General features: G+C 34.4%; 2 protein-coding genes across 2 annotated transcripts; one reads left to right on the top strand and one right to left on the bottom strand.

Annotated features, from left to right (window-relative positions):
* Positions 1 to 1,181: 1,181 nt before the first annotated feature.
* LOC110944495 lies at positions 1,182 to 3,048 on the bottom strand. The gene is made up of 2 exons (XM_022186364.1): positions 2,440 to 3,048; positions 1,182 to 2,372 (listed from the first exon to the last, which is right to left on the bottom strand). Exons 1-2 carry the CDS (start codon positions 3,046 to 3,048, stop codon positions 1,182 to 1,184), a joined length of 1,800 nt encoding a protein of 599 aa, XP_022042056.1.
* An 11,908-nt stretch (positions 3,049 to 14,956) lies between these two features.
* On the top strand, positions 14,957 to 16,912 carry LOC110863687. The gene is made up of 2 exons (XM_022113204.1): positions 14,957 to 15,772; positions 16,907 to 16,912. Exons 1-2 carry the CDS (start codon positions 14,957 to 14,959, stop codon positions 16,910 to 16,912), a joined length of 822 nt encoding a protein of 273 aa, XP_021968896.1.
* The last annotated feature ends 20 nt before the right edge of the window (positions 16,913 to 16,932 follow it).

Raw genomic sequence — 16,932 nt, 5'->3', positions numbered from 1 at the left:
TGTGCAGATGGAAGCACAAAAGGCATGGGCCAGATCTTTCCAATTAACTGCAACCGAAGTCAAGATAGAACCTGATGCCGTGGGCAATATATATATATATATATGTGTGTGTGTGTGTGTGTGTGTGTGTGTGTGTGTGTGTGTGTGTGTGTGTGTGTGTGTATAAGAAAATATACAATAGTGAGTATGCGGAACCTAGGCAAAAATAGTGATGATAAATATTGCCATGGGAAGGGGTGCGCGTCACTCGAACCCGGAAACTTAATAAAGTATCAATAAATATGGATTAGAAACTTGGATACGGGTAACTATCCAAGTAACATCTAATTAATAAAAATCCTTATGAGGAAGAACAACGATCACATTGATAGGTGTGATTGTATAAAGAATTCAGTTTCGGTGAAAAACAGCGTTTAACAAATATGCACATTATGAGACAAAATAGAAAATGGTTAATAATAAAGGATGTAGGTCTTAACACCGATAGGTGCAAAACGATACATTAGAAAGAAGGTTTTGATGATGAAAAGTTTATAAGAACTTAAACACGACGTGATGCGATGCAATCATGGTCATGAAAAGTGATATAGAATATAATTAGGTTGTAGCGCGAGATACGGGATAGAAAATCGTAAACTCACATAACTCCGAATATGGTGAAGGGATAAACCCAAATTAACGGGACAAGAGGTGATGGTGACTGATCAGTCTAGCCGACAAGATTACCCGGGGTCAAAATAGTGTTGTGACTCACATAAAACACTTGATAATATGGGGTAATATAGAATAAACATGTTAAAGAACTCGTATTATTGAGTGGTCAAGTGGCAAATTGAAGCCGAGTAGGCGGCAAGATAAGAAATACAGGACACAAGTTAAAGTCCATGGGAACTTACACATGGAAGACGCATGCGTCGAGGCAAATGATAACTCTTGACAAAAAGAAATGAGGTCTGAAAAACGAAACTAAGGTAGTTGGGTCCAAACCAAAGAACTACTTAATAAAGGTTTCAGGGACGAAACCTCTTTAAGGGGGGTGGACTTGTAACAACCCGAAAATATAAAACCTTATATTAGAATTATAAAGTATTAATCAAACAAGAACCAACTAACTTTGCATATTTTGATAATTGAACGCATGATCAGGTTTAGGAAAACTACTTATAAAAGTCAACCTCATGTCATTTCGGAGACTCGGTGACCATATGGGAAGAACCATCAATGACTCCATCCACCAAGTAACGCGCACCACAACTTGATCCATGACCCATTTTAGCACGAACACGTCTGTGGGTCCCATCCTCCAGCTCTTTCCTCTTCTTTTTTGGGTCCATAAATCCGTTCTGAATAGCTTCCAATGCTTTTGTGGTCAACAAACGGTTTCTTCTACTCTGTCGTTGACCATTGGCAAGAGGAGTCAACGAGTCATTCTGGTTGGTGGTTGTTTCAGATAAAACTGATTGCTTAGCAGAAGATTGTTTTTCATCATCATCTGAACCTGGACCTGCTCGTGGGTTGTTCAAGTCGATCACTATTTTCATACGCTTCTTCTGAGAACATGCAGCATCTTCCATGTCTTCATGTGGACCACAGCTGTTTTCATTTTTAATATTATCAACAGTTTGACGTTTTGTTTTTCGTTTGAATACCAACTTCTGATTTTTTTCTGGTTGCTCGTCTGTAGAGGGATCCATTTTGGTATTTTCCACTGTGTTAAGATTCACATCGTCATTCTGAGATTCTTCTATTGTGTCATGTGTAGTTTCTCCAGAAACATTAGCTGATGCTTGCATATCAGCAGGTTTAGAAACAGTCAAATTTGTGAGTTCTCTGACTTTAACAATCCCAACCAAACAGGTATCCACAACTGTGCATTTCATCAAATCTTGTTCATCATTGTCAGGTTCGCGTTCAAGAAGGTGCGGTTCAGATGCAACTTTATTCAGCACTTCAGTCAACGAGTCAAAATATTGACTTCCTTTGACCAGATCCCTCCTTGACAACTTTGTCACCCCAGGTGCAAGAAACACTAGATTCTTCGAGTTTTGGAACGCATAGTTTGTAGCCTGTTCACAGTGCCATCCTCTAGCTAAAAGACGAGGCCACACAGCAGCCCAGAAGAACTCACTTAACCGCGCTTTACTTAATCCAATGCGATCCTTCAAAATGTCAACAATTTCTTCCGTTTTAAGAGATGAGCAAGTAGATTGTACTTTTTTGCTGCTTAATCGCGTTTGGGTCTTGATTGTAAGGTCTTCTTTTCCTTTGCCTATGGCTACGGCTTCTACAAGAAGATCAAGGCCCATTGTATCTCTTAAACTGAACACATACTTCTCAAATGAAAGTTTACCCTCCTCAAACGTTCTAATGACCTGCAAGAAACCATACATTAATAACCGATGTTTCAAAGTGTAGAAAAATCAGCAATAAACAAAGTACCTGTGTCAACTTAGCTTTACACTCATCGGTTACATTAGAAAGCGAGCGAGACAAAAGCTCGTGCAGCCTCCACCCTCTGAAAATCTTTTTTCCAGGAAGGGACTTGCTAATTTTTTTCTTCCGATACATTGACCATGTTTGGTGTTCACTGCTTCTGTAGAACTTCCCATAGTAATAAGATATAACATTTGGCATACCTTTATTCCCCATGAACTTGTTCACAACGCGAAGATTCTTACCAAATATATATAAACCAAGAACAAAACTATCATGTTCAATCGCGCTCCAAGATTCTTCAGTTTGTGAACAAGGGACTGGAATCAAATCGTTGTCTGTTTTACAGCCCTTAGCATTTGCTTCAATATCCATGGTTTCTTCCTTGTTCTTATGTTGACTGTGAACCCATGTGACAGGAATTGACAGACCACATTCACAGATGGGTACCTTCTTGAGTTGGGATCGCTCGCTTTCTGTCATCAAACATGGGATTTGTGCCTGATATTCATCTCCAACCCGCGCGATCTTTTGTGGCTCTCCAAAGATATTATCAGCAGCAGAATATTGTTCAGAATGGAGCCATTCGACACGTTGATCAACATCTCTATCCATCTATCCACAACTAAACATGAAAACAGACAACGCTACTTGTTAGCGTCATGTTTCAATCAAAACACAAGTTCTTGATTGTATGACTAAACACATTTTTGTCCCCAAATACCTTTTATACTATTGGGAACCTAATTTTCCCCTCGAATTTAACGTGATTTACGACTATTCCAAATCTTTGCCTCTAAACAGAAACTTTGTATCAATTCAATAAATCAAGTTAAGTTATTCCATAATTAACGAAATTAATTTAGATGATTAGCTCCTATAGAAAATCACACTCAGATCTATAATGAACCCAAGAATCAAAACAATTTAGTAATATTTGAACACATACAACAATACCAAATTGAACAGAAATTAACATAAAAAAACAGTGAATGCCATGAACATATATTAAAGTATAAGCATCGATAACTAAAAGCATTCGCGATGAAAACATAAACAGTTAGATCAAACCTATATAAGTTTAATGCTACAGCAATGAAAAAAATATATCAAAAAAGCTTACTAAACTTGAATGTAACGAATCCCACGTGACGCCGCAAAGATTGACGGATGGGTATACATGTTTTGCATCAAATTGATACATTTTTAATTATTGTTTTGAAGATTAATTTCTTTGATGAACACACAACATGATGATGAAGAATGCAAGAAACAAAGACATAAAACAGTAGTTGATGATCATGAAACAAAGAATTCTACCTTTGAGAAATATTGCAAGTGAACAAGTTGTTGTTGCAGCCTGAGAGCGTTCCTGAGGAAACTGTGATTGCAGAATGAGAAGAGTATGTGTTCGGGTATTTATAAATAAAAAGAGACGACTAATCTGCTTTTTTTTTGGGTGGATTTTACAAGTCACAAGACCAAACACGTCTGACCAACACCTTATAAACATTTTTATTTGTCTTCTTTAAAGTTGGATTAATATAAGTAGTTTGAAAATTTTATAATTATTCTAATCTGTCTATAAGCCCACAATAACTGATTTACTTATATTTGAATGCATGTATTATCCATTCTGAATGGTTCATCCATGTCTATGCTCTCTCCATTTTTTATACTAATAAAACCACATATTGATAAATTATCATATATGGAAGGGAAGGATCATGAGAAACTCCTTTTAACAAGAAAACTAAAAAACTTCATCCGAAGCTGTATTACACATACGTAATACATATACCCGGAACTAAAAAAACACATTGTGGACCACAAGAAAAAGTCTTTGCGGTCCGCAAGGCAAAAACGATATGTAATACATGTTATATTACACATGTGTAATAAAACGTTTTTTTTTTTTCCAAAATTTTTGTTTTTTCGTATAATGCATATATGCAGTATATATATATATATATATATATATATATATATATATATATATATATATATATATATAGGGTAATGCTCTACAAGAAACCCCAAATTTTTAGAAAACTTAGCAAACTCAACTTGTGGCCTACATTTATCCACGTTGCCCATAGTCACCTTCTCTTCCTTTTTGCTTACAAGGTTATATCAGTAATTTACCCTACCCAAGATATTTTACCAATTTGATTTGACATGAACATTTAATGCCCATCAACTCATTTGTACAAATCACCCACCCCCATATTTCTTTTACAATATTTCATTTTAAATCTTCTTTAACAGAAAAACCATTATCATCTTCTCCAAAGAATTATCATTTCTCCATTAATGTCCATGGAGACAAATCCACCAACCTCCGAGTTAATGTCGACGGTCCATAGTTTCCCCAACAGGTTCATTGACAACGATGAAGAACGAAGTGAAGAACGAAGTGAAGAACGAAAATCAGATCGATCAATCCCTGATGAAGAACGTGGTTTTGTGATGAAGATGTTAATATATGAAGTCAGATCCACGTGGAAACCCCTTCCAGATCTTGTTCCATTCCTTTTAGATCTCCTTTGTCCACATGTTTCATAATGTTGTTACAGATTTGGATATTTGTGAGTTTTTTACACTTTTTTTGTTTATATAAAATATGATTTGTATATGTTGTTTCAGATCTTGATATTTGTGAGTTTTTTACACTCTTTTAGTTTTATGCAACATATGTTTTCATATATGTTTGATTCCGGGTATTTCGTATTGATTTTTCTGATTTTGTGGAGTTTATGTTAGTTGATAACTTGAGCATGTAGGTATGAACTTTTGAAAGATGATTATAATTTACGGTTCTACTATTTTACACTTAAATATTGAACCAATAAAATATTGAATTTAAAATTGATATAGGTATGGACTTTATAAGATGATATTCAACGTCTGGCTCCATTTTTTACACTTAAAATATCAAAAATTATTCATAAAACCTGGTTGTTAATAGGTTTTTGTGTAATGGCTGTTTTAGAGATGAAACATGATTTTTTTTGTTAAAATGGTTCTTAAAAGGGGCAAATGTTTATGTAATTTGCAGGTTTTTATTTTTGTGTTACAGCACAACACAAATAACACGTGTTATAGCAAACGTTGGTTTCGTCAAACGTGGATCAGATGCTCAAGGATCATGACCATGTTTATGTTACAGCACAACACAACTAACACGTGTTATAGTTTGAACTTCTCGGACATGCATGTGTTACATGTGACATGAAACCCATGTACAACGTAACACGTGTTACGTGAGACATGAAAACACATTTTTATAACTTCCATGGCATACGCACACCCACATGTTTACAAACCGTTTCAAGACCGACCCAAACAATAAAGCAAGGGTAGCCGTTGAAAAGCTAACGCAGCAAAGGTAGCCGCTGAAAAGCTAAGGCAGAGTGTCAAAGGAAGCTCCACCATTTTTCTTAGTGCTATGTATTTTCGTTTACTAGTAATATGTATTTTGAGACTCTTATTGTTTTGTCTAGTACATGATGTTAAAACGGTATGGACTTAACACATTATGGAAGTCTTAACACACGTTATAAAAGAGACTTAACACACGTTATATCAGGTATACTATGTTGTTATTAAGTTACTATTGGAGTTTATGCATCCATTCTAGAAGTTTTAACACATATTACTATTGGAGTTTACTATTGGACTTAACACATTCTGGAAGTCTTAACACACTATTGGAGTTTATGCATCCATTCTGGAAGTCTTAACACATGTTATAATAGAGGCTTAACACACGTTATATCAGGTTTACTCTGTTGTTATTAAGTTACTATTGGAGTTTATGCATCTATTATGGAAGTCTTAACACATGTTATAATAGATGCTTAACACATGTTATATTTTTCAGTCGCTTAATACATGTTACAGTATGTATATACACATCATGGTGTTTGGAAACCACTAGCTTATACATGACACCATGTTAGGTTAAACCAAGATTATAACAGAGGCTTAACACATTTTATCCCAGGTATACATGACACCATGTTAGGTTAAACCAAGATTATAACAGAGGCTTAACACATTGTAAACCACTAGCTTATACATGAATACATGTCAGGTTACAAAAAGATTATAACAGTGGCTTAACACATGTTATACATTCCAAAATGTGCAAAACAAATGACCCGTTTCATATTATATATTCAAAAATTACCGGTACATGTGTTACCATAAATGGCTCGTTTCATATTACACGTTACATACTAACTTGTACATTTATTACTTGTACAAGTTTTACGCTCAGTATCCACATTATCGGATATTTTAAACATCAACAAAAATAAAATAGATATTACTTGTTTTTTTAATTAACAAAAGGTTAATACATGTTATATATCATTCTAATAGGGGCTTAACACATGTTATACATGAACACATGTCAGGTTTACATCATGGTGTTCTGTTACAGCATGAACCACTAACACATGTTATAAATGAACGAAGACTTCTTTCCCAAAGGATGTGACTTATTCAATGTCCCTGCATTAACGTCGCCTACATCCATCCAGCTTGTCAATTGAATATCTTTTATGGATCTGTTTCTGTAAATCAACACACGTTATATATCATTCTAACAGGTGCTTAACACATGTTACGGGTTTGTCTCTGTAAATCAAGCAACCCAACAAAAAAAATATTGTTAAGATCAAAAGCCCCAAACAAGCAACCAAACCAACAAAAAAAAACTCGTTCAAAATCTCATCCTAAAGTTTTGGATTTATTTAAAATACATTAACATTAACCATTACTAGAACACACATTAACTTCGCCTACATCTATCCAGCTTCTCAATTGAATATCTTTATGGGTTTGTTTCTGTAAATCAACACACGTTATATAACATTATAACAGGGGGGCTTAACACATGTTATGGGCCTGAGTCTGTGAATCAAGCAACCAAACAAAAAAACACTTATTGTTCAGATCAAAAACCCAAACAAGCAACTCAAACCAACAAAAAAACAGCTACTGTTAAGATCAAAAGCCCCTAACAAGCAACCAAACCAACAAAAAAACCCGTTCAAAATCTCATCCTAAAGTTTTTGATTTATTTAAAATACATTAACATTATGGATACCCCGTTAACCAATACTAAAACACTTTCAGCACACAAAAACATATTAACAACCATTTCAACAAAAAATCAAGTGTGAAATGATATTTCAAGAACACTTACCGGATCTATACCTGTCCGATGAACACGAAGAAGATCTTCAAACCTTCTTCACACACACACACTCGTGCTTTGTCTTTGTGATAAAGATTGTTGTTTCTCTATCTAAAACATCAACTTTCCTTCTCTAAAAACAATCATCTTGTCATCGCTCTTCTCACACACACACTCGTGCGTGTGTCTTTGTGATTTTTTCAGACCACATGACGCTGAAATTATCTTCAAATGAAGATCACCATTGAAGACCATGAAGCTTTCTTCTTTTCAATGATGAAGAAAGAGGAGAGAGATAATAGTTAATTGAAAGATTTGACTAGATGAAAGAGGAGAGAGATGATGACACAAGTGGGTTTTGTCATTTTCAATGCCAAAAAGTGGGTTTTGTTCTACCGAAAATGCCCTCCCAGACTTTCAAATGTGCATTATACTATTTCTTTTAATTATAATTGTTACTAAAATGATGAGAGCCATTGATCAAGTTGGATGAAAGACAATCAATGGATGAGGTTGGGTTTCCAAGGTTTTTTAAAAAAAGATGGAGTTTCTTATAGAGCCCAGCCCTATATATATATATATATATATATATATATATATTAAAAGGCACTTTATCACATGTATAATATAAAAAACGTCCTTGCGGTCGTCAGCGTGTTTTTTAGTTAGTTTTTTCATTTTCTCATTTAAATTAAGTTGTCTCAAGATGCTTTTCCTTAACATGTATGGTTTTAAACTGTCCTATTTATAACAATTGGTTTAATTATTTGTGAATTAAAAATAAAAATAGATTAATAACTTTTACATTATATACTGATTCATCCCTTTACTTAGATAATCACCAATAATAAACTTTTGGGTGTTCATGGATAGTTAGGGCGATTTCGAATTGTATGTTTTGTGGCAGTCACAAGACCAAACCAGCTAACACGTTAACCACCATTTTATAACATTCTTATTTTTCTTGAGTTTGAACTGCTGGTTGAGTTTGAGGAACTTGTCTCTTTTTAGCTTCAAATTTTGCAAGAGTTTTGGATTTTTGGATAACTATTGGAGGCCTCATATCGACTTTATCAATTTTATTTATTTTTATATCTTGCCTCACATCTCTCTTTCCTCGCTCTTTAACTTTCTATCTGATCTTTCACCAAGGCAACACCTAGACCTCTTTGATCTCTTTTGAATTTTGATCTTCTTTCTTCATGGTCTATGTCACCAACAAAGGGCTCTTTTTGTTTTTCAACCATATCAATGGCCCTTCTATCCGGTGGCAGAACTAGAAGAAAAATTTAGGGGTATCTCAAATCTTTTTTACCTAGACCCGTCCCTGAGAATTCAAGGGCCCTCTGCAGCTAGTAAAAATAGGCCCTTAAATTCTTCTTTTTACAATTTAAAGCATATGTTGATTATCATTTTTTATTAATGCGTGTATTACACACACGAGAACATTATCAAATATTTTTTTTATAAAACTTTAAATGGTATTTACAGCTTTTATAAATAATATTTAGTTTATAATAAATAATATTACGAATCGTGTCTAAGATCTTTATCTTTAATTTTATGACTGGAGTTTAAATTTTTTCTTATTTGTATATCCATAGAATAGATAAAACATTTATATATTCTTCATGTTTATATAATATTTCTTTACATTTAAACAAAAAAGATAATTTATTAAATCACGTATTTAAAAAGAACCACTTTAATCTTTTCAAGTATTATTATGTATTTAAAAAGAAATATTTTAATCTTTTTACAAGTATTATTTTCACTTTTAACCTTTTTATTAGTTTAAAAAATAACCACCGTACCGTTTATAAAAAATGTTGATGCATATCATTTTTAGGGAATCTTTTATGCAGGTAAAACTATAAAATAATAAATAAACAAAGTAAAAAAAAAACAATTAAGTAATGTTTACAATAAATTACTTTTCAAAAAAAATGTTTATAGTAAATTGAATAAAAGGTTGAACATTAATTGGATATTTTGAAAAGTGACTTTTGACTTTTCCAGATTTAGTAGTGTTCATTTTCATTTATTATCCCAATACTCATAATATTATATTAAATATTAATTATTATGAGTTCATCTTCTTCCTTCTTCAAGAAAGTATGCTCCGTAACCTGCAACTTTATGTAACCGAAAATTTTCATTTTCTCTGAAACTTTATTTCATCTTATCCTCTTCTATTACATTCAGGGGTATCCTAACATTTAACTAAGGGTATCACCACAAAAAAAAAAAAAACCGGAAATGAAATAAAAGATTGCAGTACGCCAAGAAAGTTGTGGGGTATCCCGTGCTACGGCTCACATAACACTATGGCTATCATATCTGGGTTTTCAGGCTTCTCCCCATTTTTGGCATCAACAGTTTCTTGCCTGATAAGATAAATATGCAACCAGGGCCTAGGGCTGAAGAGCCAAATATTTGCCAAATATTTTAGCATCAAAAAATTTGGGAGGGAGGATTGGAATGTGACATCCCGTATTTTTCCCGATCATTATCCTCACTGTAATTAAAATGCGTTATTTCGTGATGGTACAATTAGACTTAATATATATGTGATTAAAGTCAATTTGAAGTTAATAGAGCCCTAGAGTGCAATGGATTTGCAAATGATGGATTTAGAAAAATTATTGTATTGTGTAACAATATTATACCGAAAACGAACGTTGGCGACGACTCGGTTAGTGTTTAGAAGTCCATGAATTGTCCACTATGTTTGGTTTGATATGGAATAATAGGTTATAAGTGGAACTTAGGTGAAAGCACAAAAAGACCCTACTTTATTGTTTTTGTTTGGAATTGCCCGGTACTCGCATGCGTTTTAGATCTTTAACGATTTTTAAAGATCCTAGATACTACTAAGCACCAATATTATTTTAGTTAGTAAAAATTTTGATGAACTTAGTGGGAAAATAATAATTCTAAATTTTTTTGGTTTTAAACAAGTATTAGAAGGTGTTAAACTTGTATAAAAACAACTAGGCTTTTATAAATTGTGCAAGTATTGTTTAATATATAGGCCGGTTAACGTACGGTGCGTACGCAGCAACCACAACCACAGGCTCTGATACAATCTTCACTTGATTATACGTGGTGGCACGATCGTAATAAGCAAGCATTCTGATAGAAATTTAGGAGAAAATGACATAATTGTCAAATTCACTCTCTCATTTATCATACGAGATTCAGAAACTGCATACCAAATTGGAGCGAAATCTAGCCCTAAAATATCTCATTTATTGCTTTCGATTCAACACACATTCTTCTCACTTCCGATTCTACACACAATTAAGCCATACCTTCCATTGCCATAGAACCTCATATACTACTTCAGCACTGCATGTAGACATTGTAATCACACATGTTATAATTATGTAATTAAGCATGTTATATAAATATAGTGATAATATGTTTTGCTAATCACGCATGTTATAATTATGTAATGAAGCATGTTATATAAATCTAGTAATAATGTGTTTTTCTAATCACGCATGTTGTATAAATCAGTAATAATGTGTTTTGCTTATCACGCATGTTATAATTATGCAATGAAACATGTTATATAATAATGTAATGAAGCATGTTATATAATAATGTAATGAAGCATGTTATATAATTATGTAATGAAGCATGTTATATAGTTATGTAATGAAGCATGTTCTATAATTATGTAATGAAGCATGTTATATAGTTATGTAATGAAGCATGTTAATAATTATGTAATGAAGCAAGTTATATGAATCTAGTAATAATGTGTTTTACTAATCACGCATGTTATAGTCATGTAATGAAACATGTTATATAAATCTAGTAATAGTGCGTTTTGCTAATCACGCATGCTATAATTATGTAACGAAGCATGTTACAATTATGTAATGAAGCATGTTATATAAATCTAGTATAAGTGTGTTTTGCTAATCACACATGTTAAAATTATGTAATGAAGCATGTTATATAAATCTAGTAATAATGTGTTTTGCTAATCACGCATATTATAGAAAAAATAATCACGCATGTTGGAAAACATAAAACATGTAAAAGATGCATGCTGGACGGATCCCCTGTTTTGAAATTGTTTGAATTTAGATTTCGAACTTCTTTAATCGAATCATGATCATCTCCCATTTCAACATCTTCTATATTTCGTCTGGAACTAGTCTGTGGATCCACTAAAATCGAAATTAATTGAAACCCTAATTGCAGAGCTTTAACCGCAATGGATAATTTTAAAATTCCTGAATATTTGAAACTGATACAATTGAAAATTACCGAGATAGTGGTGTAACGAACTCGTAATCCTCTGGTGTTGAAGGTAATTGTCTGATTTTCCCTTGTTATGAAAATAAAAGAATGACATGTGTCGTCATCTAGTTGTCGCATACGTAACTTACGATTAGGGGTGTTGTATTCTACACTTTCTCTCTCTCTCTCTCTTTATATATATATATATATATATATATATATATATATATATATAAGGTCTGGATTTAAAGGAAATGGTAGAAAGTGTGAGAACGGTGAGAACGCTTATGGATTGTCAAATCAAAACAATCTATGGACTAGATTGGCGCGGTGGCATTTTCGTAAGTAACACGAATTCTATTAAGTGGATGTAACACCCCGAAAATATAAAACCTTATATTAGAATTATAAAGTATTAATCAAACAAGAACCAACTAACTAGGAATTTATAACCCAGTTAGTTACGAGTCTTGAAGTAACTTAAAATAAGGTTAAACACCTAAACTATAGCAAAATAAAAGTTAGGGGACCAAACTTGTAAAAATTGAAACTTAAATGTTTAAAGTAACAATTAACACACCAAACACACATATGCGTGTGTGTCTGGTCGAACAAGAACACAGGGGCGACCAGGGGGTTTCTTTTCAAACCCTAAGTTTCACAAAATCTCACAAATTGGAAGCCTAAATCAAGTCTAAATCAAAAACTGAATACGTATTAGCGATCACCTTGGCGAAGGGATCGTAAGGTATGTAAAAATTTGATATTTGGTTCTACTTCAAATTTTAGATGAACTCTTGAGTTTTAAATTTAAGCCTGCATGATTGTTGTATAGATGAAATTAGAAGTGATATGATGTCTAGGGATAAACCCTAGATGATTTCTTGTAAAAACCTTACATCATACTTGTAGGGTTTATAATCACCATTGTAGGTGATCAATGGGTTTGTAGAAATTAGGTGAACACTAGGATCATAATGCTTGTTCTAGTGAAATATGAATTTATGAAGAAATTTCTGGAATATTGAGGTTAAAATTATGTGTTGATGTACTTAATTGAAGTTGATAGCAATGGAAATAACAAGACATGAACTTAGTATTGATTATGTAAAATCTGAACCGCTAGGTGTTTGTTAAAACGCCTAAATGAGGATTAAAATGTTAAAGATCGGACAAAAATGCAGATTCGAATATCATAATGAATTGTGCGTTATTAATTATAAAAGAGTTCTAAATTGATTGTGAATGGAAATCTTTAGGTAAAGAATCCGGATCGTCAAGCGGACAAGTCGGACGCGTTTGAAGGGTGTGCTTTAAAGGTACGTGACCTATGGTTTCGTTACATTATGTTATTTATTTGTTCTAGTTTTTTGTATTAGAATTTAGCCAAAGAGTAAAACTCGTTAAGTCACGGAAGTGACGAAGTGCCTTAGACAAATAAAACGGGTCAAAACATGTGTTAGATGTAGAGTTTGGTATGTCTTTGAAATGGTGGCCTCCATTCGACATCCAAACGGGTCAAAACAATGTCGAGTTGTAATTGTTGAAGAGATTGACCTATCACTCGATGAATGGTCATAATTAAAGCGTAATCCGGGAAGCGGACACGCTAAACTTGTTGCAAATAAACCCTTTGTATGAGGATTTAAAATTTAGAAGGTATGCTTGTCAAATTGTTAAAAGGAGCATGTTAAAATCCTCGTAGACAATGCATGTTGTTAAGGCGTAAGCAACTCTTGGTAGGGGAGCGAAACGCTATTGTTTGAAAACTCGGGAATGGGTAAAATCCTTGAAACAAGAGATGATAACAAAAACAAGTTGTAGGACTTGTAAACGAATGGGTCGAATAAACAAAGAGCCGAATCATAGGCCAGTTGTTTGTAAACTGAATTTTTATGTGATTTGTGTTGATAAACGGGTCCGTAATTTAATTACGGACGCATAGGAAAAAGAATCGGCTAAAACGGACGCTCGAGTCAAAAGTTAAGTTATGATAGTTTAAAGTTTGTAAATGGGAAATAGTGATGCTGGGCTGATATACAGCACCCAGCAACGAACTTACTGCCCAAAACGTGGCTTCGCGCCACGCCACGGTGAAACACTATCACAGTCGCATGACGCGACGGCCATGGCGGGCCGCGACGGATTATGCCAACTCGGTCGCGGGGCGCGACCGCCTGAATCCGCTGAAATCTTTGTTTGTTTCTCATTTTTAACCATGGAACTTGTTTATAATTGATTCTAAGGTGTCAAAACTAATCGTTTATGTGGTTTTGACCGTAGGTGATGATGGACTTAATCCGGTTGGCGATCAAGCACAATTCCAAGAACCGAAAACGATAGTTTGAAGCTTCCGCGATTACTTAATTATGTCTAAAACAATGTTCTATGTAGTTAACACTTAAATACTTGTTTTAGGGTTGTTAAACTAGTAGAACTTATCTAAATTGTTAACTCGATGAAAATTTCTTTATGTTTGATATGTAAATCAAAGTTTTGGTTTATAAATGCTTAGTTTATGATAAATTATTATAAAAACAAACGGAGTGTTACAGGTTGGTAATTAGAGCTCAAGGTTGTCAACAAAGTGTTCGGTTCAAGCTTGATCGATCATCCGGTAAGAATTAGTTATTTTAGTAGATTTAATTATATGTTACAAAAGAGCTGTGAATTGACGTGCACGGGAAGAGCGTGTTAACACACTCAAACCCGGAAAGTGCACTAAATGAGAACGGTTAAAGAAAGTTATGAACTTGGCTAAACCGAAGCGAATAAAATATATTATAAATGAAGTGATTAAAAATTGGTATAAACATTTCAGTTTCGAGATGACGGAAAAGGGTAATAATGATGCGGTGCCGATAGTCACCGAGCAAATGAAAGAGGTGATTGCCGAAGAGGTAGGAAAGGCAATCGAGAATAGTCTATCCGGTTTTATAGACAAAATCCAGAATACAGTACTTTCGTTAGTTGAGGAACGGGTTAAAAGGTTGGAAGACAATGTCAACCTTGTGAAAGAAAAAATCTGGAGAACGTAAGGGTTGTTCATATAAGGAGTTTATGGCGTGTAAACCGCCAAGTTACAACGGGGAAGTTGACCCGATAATATGCCAAAGATGGCTAAGTGATATTGAAGGAGTGTTTGAAAGGACACACTGTGATGTAAGCGATTTGGTAGCTTACGGTACGGGTCAGTTGAGAGATCAAGCCAAAGACTGGTGGGATAACAAAAAGAAAGAGATTGGAGCCGATGCGGCAAGGTCCATGACATGGGATGAGTTTAAGGTACCATTCCTTAAACATCACAGTCCCAAGGTGGTCATCAACAGAATCAAGGAAGAATTCATCCAGTTGAGACAAAAGGGTGAATCAATAGACAAGATTACGGGCATCTTTCTCGATAAATTAAGGTTTTGTAACGAACTTGTGACGAATGAGGAGCAGAAAATATATTATTATTATAATATGTTAAGTGCCGAATATCGGGAGTTTATGACTCCTTCGAAGTACGAGACCCTCACTGAAATCATTAACACCGCCCGGGAGCGGGAGATTGAATTGAAGAAACAAGTAGAGAGGGGCGAACGAAGGGCGCAGGATGTGAACCCAAGCCCTACAAAGCAGGCACGAACAACTGAATCGGCAAAGGAGCCGGAAATGAAGGGCGGATCGCCGAGCTGTAAGGTATGTGGAAAGGGGCATAAAGGCGAGTGTCGCTTTAAGGATAAACCGTGTCCCATATGCGGAAAGACAAGGCATACGGCTTCGCTCTGCCCAGGGAAGGTTTCGGTTTGTTACAATTGCTACCAACCGGGTCACGGGAAATTTGAGTGCCCGGAGTTGAATGAGAAGGATGTGCAGATGGAAGCACAAAAGGCATGGGCCAGATCATTCCAATTAACTACAACTGAAGTCAAGATAGAACCTGATGTCGTGGGCAATATATATATATATATATATATATATATATATATATATATATATGTGTGTGTGTGTGTGTGTGTGTGTGTGTGTGTGTGTGTGTATAAGAAAATAAACAATAGTGAGTATGCAGAACCTAGGCAAAAATAGTCATGATAAATATTCCCATGGGAAGGGGTGCGCGTACACTCGAACCCGGAAACTTAATAAAGTATCAATAAATATGGATTAGAAACTTGGATACGGGTAACTATCCAAGTAACATGTAATTAATAAAAATCCTTATGAGGAAGAACAACGATCACATTGATAGGTGTGATTGTATAAAGAATTCAGTTTCGGTGAAAAACAGCGTTTAACAAATATGCACATTATGAGACAAAATAGAAAATGGTTAATAATAAAGGATGTAGGTCTTAACACCGATAGGTGCAAAACGATACATTAGAAAGAAGGTTTTGATGATGAAAAGTTTATAAGAACTTAAACACGACGTGATGCGATGCAATCATCGTCATGAAAAGTGATATAGAATATAATTAGGCTGTAGCGCGAGATACGGGATAGAAAATCGTAAACTCACATAACTCCGAATATGGTGAAGGGATAAACCCAAATTAACGAGACAAGATGTGACGGTGACTGATCAGTCTAGCCGACAAGATCACCCGGGGTCAAAATAGTGTTGTGACTCACATAAAACACTTGACAATATGGGGTAATATAGAATAAACATGTTAAAGAACTCGTATTATTGAGTGGTCAAGTGGTAAATTGAGGCCGAGTAGGCGGAAAGATAAGAAATACAGGACACAAGTTAAAGTCCATGGGAACTTACACATGGAAGACGCATGCGTCGAGGCAAATGATAACTCTTGACAAAAAGAAATGAGGTCTGAAAAACGAAACTAAGGTAGTTGGGTCCAAACCAAAGAACTACTTAATAAAGGTTTCGGAGACGAAACCTCTTTAAGGGGGGTGGACTTGTAACACCCCGAAAATATAAAATCTTATTATTAGAATTATAAAGTATTAATCAAACAAGAACCAACTAACTTTGCATATTTTGATAATTGAACTCATGATCAGGTTTAGGAAAACTACTTATAAAAGTC

Source organism: Helianthus annuus, chromosome 1, assembly GCF_002127325.2.
Source record: "Helianthus annuus cultivar XRQ/B chromosome 1, HanXRQr2.0-SUNRISE, whole genome shotgun sequence".
NCBI lineage: Eukaryota > Viridiplantae > Streptophyta > Magnoliopsida > Asterales > Asteraceae > Helianthus > Helianthus annuus.
The sequence above is the reverse complement of the archived record's forward strand: the minus strand, read 5'-3'. Positions and strand labels throughout refer to the sequence as shown.

Coding starts and splice junctions, on each gene's coding strand:
- LOC110863687 (XM_022113204.1), top strand. CDS start 14,957: ATGGCGTGTAAACCGCCAAGTTACAACGGGGAAGTTGACCCGATAATA.
- LOC110944495 (XM_022186364.1), bottom strand. CDS start 3,048: ATGGATAGAGATGTTGATCAACGTGTCGAATGGCTCCATTCTGAACAA. Junction 2,373..2,439: donor GTAAAGCTAAGTTGACACAG/GTACTTTGTTTA, acceptor GGTTTCTTGCAG/GTCATTAGAACGTTTGAGGA.